This window comes from Brassica rapa, chromosome A10, assembly GCF_000309985.2.
Source record: "Brassica rapa cultivar Chiifu-401-42 chromosome A10, CAAS_Brap_v3.01, whole genome shotgun sequence".
Classification (NCBI taxonomy): domain Eukaryota; kingdom Viridiplantae; phylum Streptophyta; class Magnoliopsida; order Brassicales; family Brassicaceae; genus Brassica; species Brassica rapa.
In genome coordinates, this window is record NC_024804.2 from 17,819,182 (window position 1) to 17,831,643 (window position 12,462).

General features: G+C 36.4%; 3 protein-coding genes across 7 annotated transcripts; 1 reads left to right on the forward strand and 2 right to left on the reverse strand.

Moving 5' to 3' along the window:
- Positions 1 to 4,048: 4,048 nt before the first annotated feature.
- On the reverse strand, positions 4,049 to 6,504 carry LOC103846753 (putative protein TPRXL). 2 transcript variants are annotated; one of them, XM_009123746.3, is made up of 2 exons: positions 5,193 to 6,504; positions 4,049 to 4,856 (listed from the first exon to the last, which is right to left on the reverse strand). In XM_009123746.3, exon 1 carries the CDS (start codon positions 5,897 to 5,899, stop codon positions 5,225 to 5,227), a length of 675 nt encoding a protein of 224 aa, XP_009121994.1. In that variant the 5' UTR covers positions 5,900 to 6,504; the 3' UTR covers positions 4,049 to 4,856; positions 5,193 to 5,224. The 2 variants fall into 2 exon arrangements, 1 of the variants encoding a protein (XP_009121994.1); XR_628710.3 differs by having other exon boundaries at positions 4,060 to 4,856; positions 4,956 to 6,495.
- Positions 6,505 to 9,284: 2,780 nt separating this feature from the next.
- Positions 9,285 to 11,526, reverse strand: LOC103846754 (mitochondrial inner membrane protease subunit 1). 4 transcript variants are annotated; one of them, XM_009123747.3, is made up of 5 exons: positions 10,535 to 10,761; positions 10,264 to 10,425; positions 9,957 to 10,181; positions 9,743 to 9,853; positions 9,285 to 9,654 (listed from the first exon to the last, which is right to left on the reverse strand). In XM_009123747.3, the coding sequence occupies exons 2-5, from the start codon at positions 10,390 to 10,392 to the stop codon at positions 9,619 to 9,621; spliced, it is 501 nt and encodes a 166-aa protein (XP_009121995.1). In that variant the 5' UTR covers positions 10,393 to 10,425; positions 10,535 to 10,761; the 3' UTR covers positions 9,285 to 9,618. The 4 variants fall into 4 exon arrangements, with proteins under 4 accessions (XP_009121995.1, XP_009121998.1, XP_009121996.1 ...); XM_009123750.3 differs by having other exon boundaries at positions 9,957 to 10,174; positions 10,264 to 10,430; positions 10,535 to 10,645; XM_009123748.3 differs by having other exon boundaries at positions 10,264 to 10,430; positions 10,535 to 10,643.
- Positions 11,527 to 11,769: 243 nt separating this feature from the next.
- Positions 11,770 to 12,462, forward strand: LOC103846755. Its single transcript, XM_009123751.3, has one exon. It carries the CDS (start codon positions 11,883 to 11,885, stop codon positions 12,330 to 12,332), a length of 450 nt encoding a protein of 149 aa, XP_009121999.1. The 5' UTR covers positions 11,770 to 11,882; the 3' UTR covers positions 12,333 to 12,462.

Here is a 12,462-nt window from a genome sequence, read left to right on the forward strand (position 1 = left end):
GTTAGCACATTTAATACATCTTGGAAAACATTATTACTGATTTTACAAAAAATTCACAACTAAAAGAGTATACATGCAATTCACAAAACAGACCACAAACAAAACTATTATAGATCATTCATCTACAAAGACAAGCTTGGATTCCACTTGAGTAGACAAGACCAGACAACTTTTAAGAAGTCCAGACGACTTCTAAGAAGTCCAGACGACTTCCAGGAAGTTCAGACGACTTTGCCAGAAGACTTTTAGGAAGTTCAGACGACTTCCAGACGACTTTACAGGAAGTCCAGACGACTTCCAGACGACTTCCAGACGACTAACAAGTAAGTCGTCCCAGAAGTCTTCCAGATCTGAAAAACCTGCATATAAAATCCAGATCTGGAAAACCTGCATATTCAAAAACGTTCAAATGGCTTAAAAACAGAAAAAATGAATGGAAGATTAGATAAATCTACTTTTACAGAACACACAAAATTACATATCTAAAAATAAAAGATCTACCTTTAAATTAGTGGAAGATGAGTACCATCTAATTAAAAACCTGCAAAAAAAAAAATAGATTAGTAACAAAGACATGAGACAAAATTGAAAAATTCATATAAAGTTTGGTGTTTTCAAGTCAAAGAGATTAGAGTGGGTTTGGAGAGTTTTAGTTTGGGAAAAAAGTAAGAACTTTATACAACAAGAAGTTACCAAATGAAGAAAAATCAGACATAAGAACTTACCAAAACGCTCAGAAAAATCCAGACGACTTCCTAGAAGTCCAGACGACTTCCTAGAAGTCCAGACGACTTCCTGGAAGTCCAGACGACTTTGTCAGAAGACTTCCAAGAAGTCCAGACGACTTCCAGACGACTAACAGGTAAGTCGTCCGAGAAGTCTTCCAGATCTGAAAAACCTGCACATCAAATCCAGATCTGAAAAACCTGCATATCCAAAAACGTTCAAATGACTTAAAAATAGAGAAAATGAGTGGAAGATTAGATAAATCTACATTTATAGAACACACAAAAATACATATCTAAAATTAATAGATCTACCTCTAAATTAGTGGAAGATGAGTACCACTTGATTAAAAACCTGCAAAAGAGATAGATTAGTAAGAAATACATGAGACAAAACTGAAAAATTCATATAAAGTTTGGTGTTTTCAAGTCAAAGAGATTAGAGAGAGGTTGGAGAGTTTTAGAATGATGAACATTACATTTTTGTTGCAGCCATTTGAGAGGAGGAGAGAGAATGTGTAAATTTTTCTTTTTATAGGGAGACAAAAAATCCAATTAGATTAAATATTTTTGACTCAGACGACTTCCTGGACGACTTACATTTCAGTCGTCTGGTGAAGAAATTAAAACAGACGACTTACATGTAAGTCGTCCAGAAGAGTTTAATATTTTTAGCGGGAAATTAAATATTTTTAGCGGGAAACTAAAATAGAAGACTTCCCAGACGACTTACAAGTAAGTCGTCTGGACGACTTACAAGTAAGTCGTCTGGACGACTTACAAGTAAGTCGTCTGGACGACATAAATATACGTCGTCCGTGTAAATTATTCAACAGACGACTGAAATATAAGTCGTCCACACCCTAAACATAACCCCTAAACTTATTTATCTAATTAAACACTTCATAAAATCAAATCAAACTTGAAAAGTGTTTACTATACACAGAAATAAACACATATTGGTGAAAACTAATTTTTGAAAAAAACATTTTAGTTTTCCAAGATCTAACCCTAACAATACATACAATACTACAACATATGTTTGCCAAACTCCTAAACCAAAGAATATAATGATACACTACTTCCACTCATCTATCTTCAAAACAAATCAATTTTATCATATCTTAATTTATATCACTTAAAACTGTTTATAATTACTTGATTTTTATTTTTCACGCATCAAAATATTTTTTACAAGATATATAAATTATTTTTAAAATAAGCTGGTACCAGACGACTGAAACTTCAGTCGTCTAGACGACTTCCAACAATTCAGACGACTCAGACGATTTACTGGGGCTATATTCGTAAAAATGGCTTCTGTTTTTTTGTTTGGTCACAAGGGGCTTAGCTGTAATTTCACTAGGCTTTTAGGTTAGTTTTGCATTTGATTCAAGTTTGGGTATAGGTTTGGGATTAAAATCAAGTTGTGGGTTAGTTTTGGCAAATTAACCTATATTTTAAATAGCGACAATTAAATTAAATTTCTATGAGAACTTGTTTGTTGAGCCAACTAAAGTTGTCCGTTCTTTAAACAACAAACCTCAAAAGAGAAGATTTTAGAAATTCAAGAATCAAAAGCCAAAAGGAAAAGGGCAACACAAGAAGTGCATTTCGGAGGAAATTATGTAGATATTAATATAGTCATTAATATAGCATTATGGTCCTTATTCATCTGCTTTGGTTAAAAGTCGGTTTGACCAGAGAACATAAACTCACTCACAAACGTGTCAGATGAACAAGAGCTCAACAACAACAAATTACGTGTGAACTTGAGAACATAGCTTAGTATGATATTGACAAAACTTACAGTAGAGACAATGGAAATAAAAGAGAAAAAGGTATACTAAATTACTAAGTTTGTAACCTCACGCTTCGGACACAAGCAACCCGAACTTCAAGTCTTTTTCAGGAATTTCCAATCCGCCACGCAAAACACACTCACTTTCGTCATTTTCTGACTTGAACTAACCAAATGAATGTAACCTTTTATTAATCTACTAACAGCATCTTCAGTTAAACACAATCAAATATCACGTTCTCCTGAAGAGTAATTCTGGGAAGCCGTTTAAGGATGTTCACGCTCACGCCTTCGTTGGGGTGGACACATCAGAAGTAACACTTTGTATTTATTAAAAACCAAAATAAAAAATCAGCCAGCCATTATCTACATGGTGTATTGCCTAATAGTGCCAATCGATACATATATTCTAAATCTAATTAACTATGTATGGTATAAAGACTTGCGTAAAGTTTAAAAATCGTCAAATCTTTTGTATATGGAAGATGAAATCTTAGTTGCACCATCTTAAAACAGCATCGCCCTGCTAATTATGAAGATGATTAAATAGTTTATTTCTGGTTGCACATCACAATAAGTTTGGTTTCCAGCGCACCTAAATCCTAATAATATCGCTTTCACGCATCATCACGCCCAAGTCCTCTCTCTTTTTTTTTTTGTGTGGTGATAATAATTGGGAATAAAGTAGTAGTAGTATATCTCTTTATATTTGTTTACGTTTTAGGAATTTTGCAAGTTAGTCGGTCGGCTTGCTATGATGTCACTATGAAATGAACCTAATTCATGATGAGAAAGATATCAATATTACTATATAAGAGTAAATATATCTACTTATCTAGTAGTATGATATCAATAATTGAACAATATGATGGTGGCATATACTGTTACAGGTAAGGAAGACGTCTACCCCCATCTTCATTCCCCTTTCTCGTCTTTTATAAAATTGAATCCCTTATTTCACCCTTTCTTCATCAGTTTTTCGTACAATTTATTGCAATGCGCCTCTTAGAAGATCTAGAACACTATTAGTAATAATTATAGTCGGCTTATCTCTCATGATGTCACTATAATTTGATTATATGATATTTATTTTTCAACTACCATTCTCCAATTTACAAAACAAAAATTATGACTTATCAATTATTTAAACTCCAGACTCTAAATAAACAAGATCTAACGTAAGACATAAAAAGCTATTTGACGCTCACATAAATTGTCCCCGACCCTTCTTCCCATTTTGAGAGCAGCCAAGTCGAAACAACATGAAATGCAAGTATTTTGCAAAAGCATCGCGCACAGTAACAGAATCAGGTGGGTGTAATTACAAAATCGTATAGAATAGCATGAGATGCGTCTCAAAACATATACAATGTATCATTGTTATCTCTTGTGCTCATGTATTGATGAAGCAGCGGTAGATTATAAAAAGAGTGAGAGCCACTGTCAATTTGACATATTCTTAGAACAGAATCTTGACATATGAGCCAGTTAGCTAAACTATCTGGATGTGTATATGTAACGAAACCCAAACGGGACAATTTGGTAGTATATCCCAAGAAAAATTGTATGGGTTCAATGCTTAAACCAAGACAGATTGAACATAAACCGATCTTAACCAGAAGGGATCCATAATTTAGAGAAGCTTACAAGTCTAATCCAACTTTGTGGTAATCAACCCTTCTATTCATCACTAATATTTAATGCTAATGATGGACGTATCTTGGATGTATAATATCGAGTATAATAGTTCCGAAGATCATAAAGACGGTCTTTAACACTCTTAGCTCTAGTTTTCTCCTCTTTCAAATATTCTCAACTTAGATGTTCATGAATGTAATGATTCCCAATTTCCGATTATTCAAATTTATTTTCCAGCAAATCCTCTGCTAATTTTCATGTTCGGTCGTTTTCTAATTGGTCAGTCATCATCTATCCAAAATATACTTTCTCGTTTTTTCCTCCAGTCCTTATGTGAAATATTGTCATCAATGTTCATCCAGAAAGACCATTTCGAAACCATTTTTCTATGTCACTTCTGCTGGTTATTTTTTGTTCATCTTTCAATTCCATGTAACCGGGTACTAAAGTAGTTCAAACTCCATTACCAAACGCAACCTGCAAAATAGGAGAAAAAGGCAAAAAAAAAAAAAAAACACACCCAAAAAAGAAAAAAAAATAAACAAGCAAAAACGAAATAAATAAAAGAACATACCATACCTCACACGACGAACAACGCATACCTCGAAAATCAACGGAACGCACAACGGTGAACGGGACGGTCAACGAACGTCGACTTCACGGGAAACGTATAAACGGGAATCTGACAAACACTGCATACAAATACAATGGATATGAGACTAAATCTCACTTGTTTCATGAATAAGTAAAAAAAAAAACAGAATTGAACATTTTGATTCAGATCAGTTCACCAGATTCTTATAGATTTGATTCTAGCTAGGTTCAATTTCTCGAGTCCGACATTTCTTCTTTTTTTTTTAGAGTAAATATATACATCTTTCTTCACCCAACAACAAACAAAAAATTATAAGATCATCTTCGTTTTACAAAACTCGATTCCAAGGTTGAGATTCTCATCCACAGTCGCCACCGGCTATAGATTAGAGTCTTCCTTCTCCAGATCTAACGGAGAAAAGAGAAGAGCAAACCTGAAACCTGAAATCTGAAATCAAAACCAAGATCAATTACACTCGGTGGCTTTCGACATGTTCGATAGCCTACTGGGACGAGGCTGATAAGCAGCCCTTCGTCTCAGATGATGCGACGAAGGCCTTATCAGAGTCGTCAAGGCTCTCCTCACCCACTCTCCTTCAACCCCACCGATTCTCACCAGCGAATTCGTCATCGCGGATCTCCTCATATTCAAACTGTTCGTCGGATACGACGACGACGACGCGCCTTGACCGTGCGGATTCGCGACGTTTTTGTGAAGACTACATCGGAAAGATCCGGGATGCGTCGTCGGAGAGCACATACACCTCCTCGGGGAGGAAGAGATCTTGTGGTGGTGGTGGTGGTGGTGGCTGCTAGGCTGAGGCTTCTTCGTAACGGAGATGGATCTGTTGGTAGGGGAGATGGATCTGCTGTCGAGAGAGTAACGAAAGGACTGAGCAATCGGCTGAGGGTTGTATAGGTTCACGCGAGTCGGAGACGCGGATCGGTGGTGGTTGCTGAAGAAGGATGAGGACGGAGACGAGAAGCTGGAGCTCGTAGACGAAGCGAAGGTTGACGAAGACGACGACGGGGTGGATTTGGAGTAATCGCCGCAGAATCGACCCGACGGCGATTGAGAACGGAGCACATGGCCGTTTGATTTGGTACGAGAGGATGTTGTCACCATTGTTTTTCTTTGCATATTTTAAAAGTCAAAAGAGAGATTTAGAAGAAGTCTTCTGAGAAGAAGGAAGGAGGCTACTGAGAGATTTTTGCTCTTTAGAAGGTCCCGGAGGGAGGTTGGTTCGGCAAACCTAGCGAGTCTCAGCAACCGAATTTATAGCAAAAGCTGACCCAATGGCATGAATTGTAAATACTTTAAAAGGGTTTGACCTTTTCCGAAATTTGGGTGATTCTATATCGGGTTAGTCAAATTTAACCATGGTTAGCTAATAGTAATGGCTTTTTATTTATTTCTTTTTAGTTCTTTTTTTTTTTACGACTTGGCAGTTTTGCCGTTTCGAAATGAATCGTGTTCTTGATCCGACGGCGGAGAAGGGCGACACTAAGGCTCCGAATGGTAACAGTGGATTGAGCGGTGCAGGACAAGCGGTTTAACTGCAGTGCAGTTCTGACAGTTATAAAAACGTATAGATATATGGTATATGTATAGATTCTTATTACTGTTAACTACGGTGCAGTGCGGGATGGATGTTACCATTCGAAGCGTAAGGAAAGCTTTTGTGGACAGTTACAAAAGCTGCAACGTATGATGACTAAGGAAGATGTCAGTGATAACTACGAAATGTCATTGCCCGTTGTTTTGGCAGGAGCTGGATTTACAATTCCAGTGGTCTTTTATTTGTCTTCACGATCCAATAGTTTCATTACGGTATTCACAAAAATACTTATATACAAAAATGTGACTTAAACAAGAGTATAATAAACCAATTTGACTATTACATTGTTTACCTATTTTTGACAAAAATAAGATAGTTTACCTATTTCAACATATTTTCAATTAAAAAATTAGATTACTGATAATTAATTATAAACAAAAATGTAAGTAATTATAAGATTTTTTTTATGTCAAACTTTTCAACTGCACAATTTTTTTATACGTGTTGGTCTGAAACACGCGTTATGTGGAATTCTTTGTTAGACTTGGTCTCTTAACATCAAATATTAGTTGCTAATATTCAAAAGTAGCTACTAGTATCCAACAATAATATAGAACGTAAAAATATCAACAAGCATTTACGATCTCACTGATTATAGCATAAATAGCTGAGGAGGGTTGCTGGACCTCTCCTTTTAATTGGTTCTATTAATAGGCAAGGTGAAACCGTAAGAATATATATATGTTTGCTGGAAGAGACATAACACTAACTAAAGAGACGAGTGATGGGAAGCTAAAGACAGAAGTTGACATATCTAGTTCTGTAGAAGGCACTGGCAATCGTCAATTCGAACACACATTATATATGGTTTGCCCACAAAAAGAGAATGGTTTGTACAGAAACATCGTAATGCCATATTTTTATTCGGGAGACATTAATTTATACCAATGAAAGACATGTCAACAACTTTTCACCTCAAACCTACTGGTGAATTGGCCAAATTCTTGGAGGGGCTTCAAAGCAAGGTTATAACCATAATGAAACTATAATTCGTTATACTTGTTTCAGTGGAGGAGAATCATCCAACTTTGTTTGACATTAGACTCAAATTAGGTATTGATGGAACTAATGATTCGAAATATTCTTCCAACACTTGTGAAGTAATTAATTAAAACACATGTTATCAACACCAGAGGTACAACTACTAGCACTATAATTAAATTTTAAGCGGCTTTTGCTCTTGAAAAACGATTATATACTGTCCAATAATTTGATTGTACGTGAGATGCTACATCTCTCAACAGCCATATTCCAATGTGCTTATTTGTAGCCATCAAAACAGACGTATATTCAGTCAAGACTTGTTGAAGAATATAGTTAACGTTGGCTTTAGGATTTGGGTCATAGTAGTCCACTTTTAAGGTGAGGTAATAATCTTTGGGTGACTTACTAGATGGAAAGGAGCCAAGTCAATGCATCTTCGAGATTTGATTGATTTATTCATGGCTGAGCTTAAGGAATTTGTTATCTTCTTTATAGCCTAACAAAAAAAACAGCGGGTTTGGTGATAAATTAGCTAACCACATATTGTCCTGTCTTCTGGTGGTGGATGAGACAATTTTATGAAAGAGAAATGGTCTCGGTAGACCCATATTCTGTAATTCATAGTACCAGTATATCAAACTTTTGTGTAATTCGTAGTAATAATATTTCAAACTTGATGGCATTAACATAGTATAATAACTAAAACGGATATATTAAACATTAGGGCCTGTACATTATACACATACTAAAGTAGGTAGGACGATCGTAACGGGTTGATTTTAGACAAATCTAAGGAAAATAAAATAATGTAAGATAGTAGGGGGGTCAATAATGCGGGGCACATGGAGTTCTTGTTGGGTGAGTTAGGGACAAAACAGTTAGTTTTGTATGGTCGGGACATACATTGTGTTAAAGCAATAGGCCAACAACATCAAACCACCTCGTTCCACATAGCTATAACACGTGTGGCCGAGTCTCATACGTGTCCAGCCTTACCTAGCCTCTTCATAACAATCCGAGAGACAAAAGTGTTAACTGGTGATCCAATGTCTGACACTAGATTTAGAGTTATTTAACACGGTCATGATCCTGGTCATGGTCATGTAGTGGGTCAAGTGATTATTGCTCTTATTACAGTCTATATATAATACACTAGTACTCTAGTATTATCTCAAAGCACCTCTTTTGTTAGCTTTGCATTTTTGCTTTTTTCAAGTTTTTTCTATTAGCAAGGAAAGTCTTTTACTATAGTGGCGTGAAGATCACGAGAGTAATTTTGTAAACTTGGGTAATTGATTTAGAGCAAATAGATTGATTTTTGTTTTGGCGATAGGGAGAGTATAAACCGTGTTAGAGTCCTCTATTAACGGAAAATTATGTCTAATATATCATGCAATAAACAATTATGATGTGATAATTTAAACAGAAGAATCTTTATGTATAGACTGATGGCTTCACGCCACCAATGGTAGACTAGACTTTGGTGATTATTTAATTTGAGAACCTTTTATTAAAAAGAATATGCTTATTTTATCCCGGTATATTCTGATAATCCCTATTATTAAAAGCGGAGTAACAATGATGTTGTATTCAATACTATTATGCTGGTGATAGTTACTGTATGATATTATGCTGATGTGCCATTCCTTTTCTTCTCTGTTTAGCACCACTTTGTAAATTTGGTTAAGCAATAACCATCCACCTAAAAAAAACATTTGAATATCTTGGTCTTATCTATACAATCCAAAAAACGTATTATACATGTTTTACCAAAGTCAAACATGTCGAAGATTTTAATCATATCATTAGTTACTCGTCTATTTTCTCCTTTTTACTTTATGAAGCAATTTTGAAGAAGTGATTGTCATTGCTAAGTTTCGAAATTATATTGGCTATTGTCATTGACATTTTAAGAGATTAGTGCAAAACTTTTAACTAGTAAAACGTCAAACACACACTCCCCGGCAAGTTGGCAAGAGTAACTATCACGGGTCAGACCAGGCATATATAGATTGGGATCACACCACTAACCCGTCAACATATCTAAAACTTTGCTCAATACCCAATTAACAAACCCAAATCTCTCTTAACATTAAAGGTAGCTTCAGCTATAAAACAACGTCAAGGTCCATGGCTTTCTCTAATATTGCCAATAAAGAAACCGAGCAAAAATGCTTATCCCACTTTTGTGATTTTATCGAAATCTGGATGATACATTACACAACTCAAATGAGTTCATTCGGAAAGTGTATGATCGTCACCTCAATGACCCGAAGAATCGTGGTGGCCAGACCTAAAGAAGCAAACATATAGTTACCACTTCTATATCCCACAACAACTTAAGGGCTAGAAACGAACGTTCTCGAACTCCAAAGACTTACCCGCAGAAGAGCTTTTCCTTCGATGAGACTGTAAGGTACAGGTCCAAAATTACGTGAATCAGTTGAAGCATACAAGTTATCCCCCTGAATCCAAACATGTCCTTTTGGAACCTATTCCAAGAAGCAACACATAAATAGAGTTAACAAATCCTAAAGCTTAGAACTTTGCACATTTTTTTACCAAAAGATTGAATTTTTAATGAAGAGCTCATACCACAACGCTGACTGAGCCATCACCGACCAAAGGGTCAGCAGAGAAAGAGAGTCTATGCCCTTCTAAACCCAATATCCGCTTTGTCACCATCCTCGTTGGATCTGTCGGAGACCGAACCAACACAATGTCGCCGAGACCGATCTTACCGAACCGGTGCGATAAATGTTCAGCTAAGATGACATCGCCGGTGAGGTTAAGCGTCGGAAGCATGCTAGGACCTTGAACCTTAAAACCCCCAATATAAACCCTAATTAGATTACTTGTGGAAGATGAAGGGAAAGAGATTGAATTGCAATGGTTTACAGACGTGAGTGGATGAGATTATGTAACGATCGGTGACGTGGATCAAACAGAGAAACTTGGCGACGATTGATACTTGCTCCAACGCTTCCTTCGCTGTTCCACGCCATTGGTTTAGATATCTCAGCCATCTCATGTCTCTTGCCAAGGCACCGAACGAGGTCGGATTCTACACTTAAAACGACAAGTAGTTGGTGATTTTACACTCTAAACGGTACGAAGTTTTGATATAGGAGATGCGGAGCTAAAGGTTAGAGAGGAGGTGATCGGAATCGTACCTGAAGCTGGATCTGGATCGCGAGAGGGGTTTAGGGTTCAAGCTTCTAAGGTGAAGTTCTCGTCGCAGCCACTACATTCTTCGGGTTGAGAAATAAAACAGACAACAAATATAGGGGCTTATTTGAGAATTTCAATAATATAAACTAAACCTTATGGGTTAAAACGTAAAATATAAATAAATAAGGGGCGTCGACAAAATAAAAATAAATAAGGGGTATATTTGTTATTTTGCTAAACGTTTTGAGCTTTGGTCTGAATCTATGGAAATAGCTTTATATGTATGATGTATCTCAGGTGGTTTCTGCTGCTCGTCAGCTCACTGTTACAGGTTTGTTCCATCTCTGTCTTCATTCTATTGACTGATGCATCGTTTAGACACATCAGTCTCCAAAGTAAACATGTATTGGAGCAGGAAAGTTTACCACTTGCTACTACTGCCTCAAAATGCTGTGATCAGAAACCAAGTAAGAGTTAAGGTTCCTCAACTAACCACAGAGGTGCTTGATGGAATCTCTGACCCATATGTAGTGGAGTATTATAGCTCTATTGAGTGTGTGTTGGTGTTAATATGCAGAGATGAGTTTGAAAATTCAGATTCGAGATCAAGAAGATGAGATGGTAAGGTTTCTAAAAATTGTCAAAGTTTCTAAGAAACTAATATTTTAACAGAAAATTTCAATTTCAATTATTTTTAAACGTTGAAACCAACAAATAAATGATAATTATAAAACCCATATCTAAAAAGATAGGTGCAGATAACTCTTCCTTATTTTCTCACCTATTTTTTTTGTTATTTTTAATTTTTTAATAGTATATACTCTTTTTAAATCTTTTCATTGGACTTGTTCTAACACACAATTATTACTAGTTTATATAACAAATCTAAGAGCTGATTGAATTTGTTTTCTTTGGATAATAGATAGCACGAACTTTATATAATAAGACATATATAACAATTTCTAATATAATACTTATGTTATGACTAAAACCACAAAGGTTAGACTTGTTTTTTTTTAAATAACTAAAATATAAATCAAAAATTGCAAAATGTAATTGGTTAGAATAAAAATTAAATTAAATATAAAAAATATCAAAGTAATATCAAATCAGTGGGTAGAAACGAAAACCAAAACAAAACGGCATAAAAAACGCGGGACCGGGCCCAAGCCCACGCGACACACACGGACTGCCTTATCTTACTTCCCTTAATTATTTTTTTATTCCTATTTATTCTCTCCCCAATCCTTCTTTTTCTCACTCACCCGTCTTCCTTCTCTTGTTCTTCAAAACAACAACAAAAAAATAAATCTTCTCTACACAAAAATTTATTCAAAGAATCTCAAGAAGATGTACAACGAATGCAGTTCCCCCTCTTCCGCCGCTAGATCAACGAGAGGCCACAGAATGCGATCTCCCATCTGCTGCTTAGGAGCCAACGCCGTGGTCGAGCCTGAAGCCATGATCGGATCAAGAACTCCCAAATCTCCTTACGAGTGGCTCAAATCAACCGCGCAGGAGCTCGAGATCAGAGATCGTTGCCGCCGCGTCAAGACGCGCATCAAGGTCACGTGCCGCAACAGCAACTGCGCTCATCAACACCACCATCATCATCATCAGAGGCACCAGAGCCAGAGCTATCCTTCTGTGGATTTCAGCTACGATCCGTTGAGCTACGCGCTCAATTTCGAGGACGACGTGCGAGCGTACGAGGATGTTTCTTTTCCGAATTTCACGGCGAGGTTGCCGGCGTCTCCGGTGGCGAAAAGATCGGCGACGGTTGATTTGATCTCGTTCTGATTGTTGATTAGTTTCTTTATTTGTATGACGCGCAGTGAATACGAGGTCGTTAATATAAATGTAAATGCTCTTTGGCATATAGATTGATATGTGCAAAAAGATTAAATAAACATTTTCTTTTATCTTTCTC

What these genes read in the sequence shown, in the direction of transcription:
- LOC103846753 (XM_009123746.3), bottom strand. Translation starts at nt 5,899, where the DNA reads ATGCAAAGAAAAACAATGGTGACAACATCCTCTCGTACCAAATCAAAC.
- LOC103846754 (XM_009123747.3), bottom strand. Translation starts at nt 10,392, where the DNA reads ATGAGATGGCTGAGATATCTAAACCAATGGCGTGGAACAGCGAAGGAA. An exon ending in ACATAATCTCATCCACTCAC is followed by an intron (nt 10,182 to 10,263) that starts GTCTGTAAACCA and finishes GGGGGTTTTAAG; the next exon opens with GTTCAAGGTCCTAGCATGCT. An exon ending in ATGGCTCAGTCAGCGTTGTG is followed by an intron (nt 9,854 to 9,956) that starts GTATGAGCTCTT and finishes TTCTTGGAATAG; the next exon opens with GTTCCAAAAGGACATGTTTG.
- LOC103846755 (XM_009123751.3), top strand. Translation starts at nt 11,883, where the DNA reads ATGTACAACGAATGCAGTTCCCCCTCTTCCGCCGCTAGATCAACGAGA.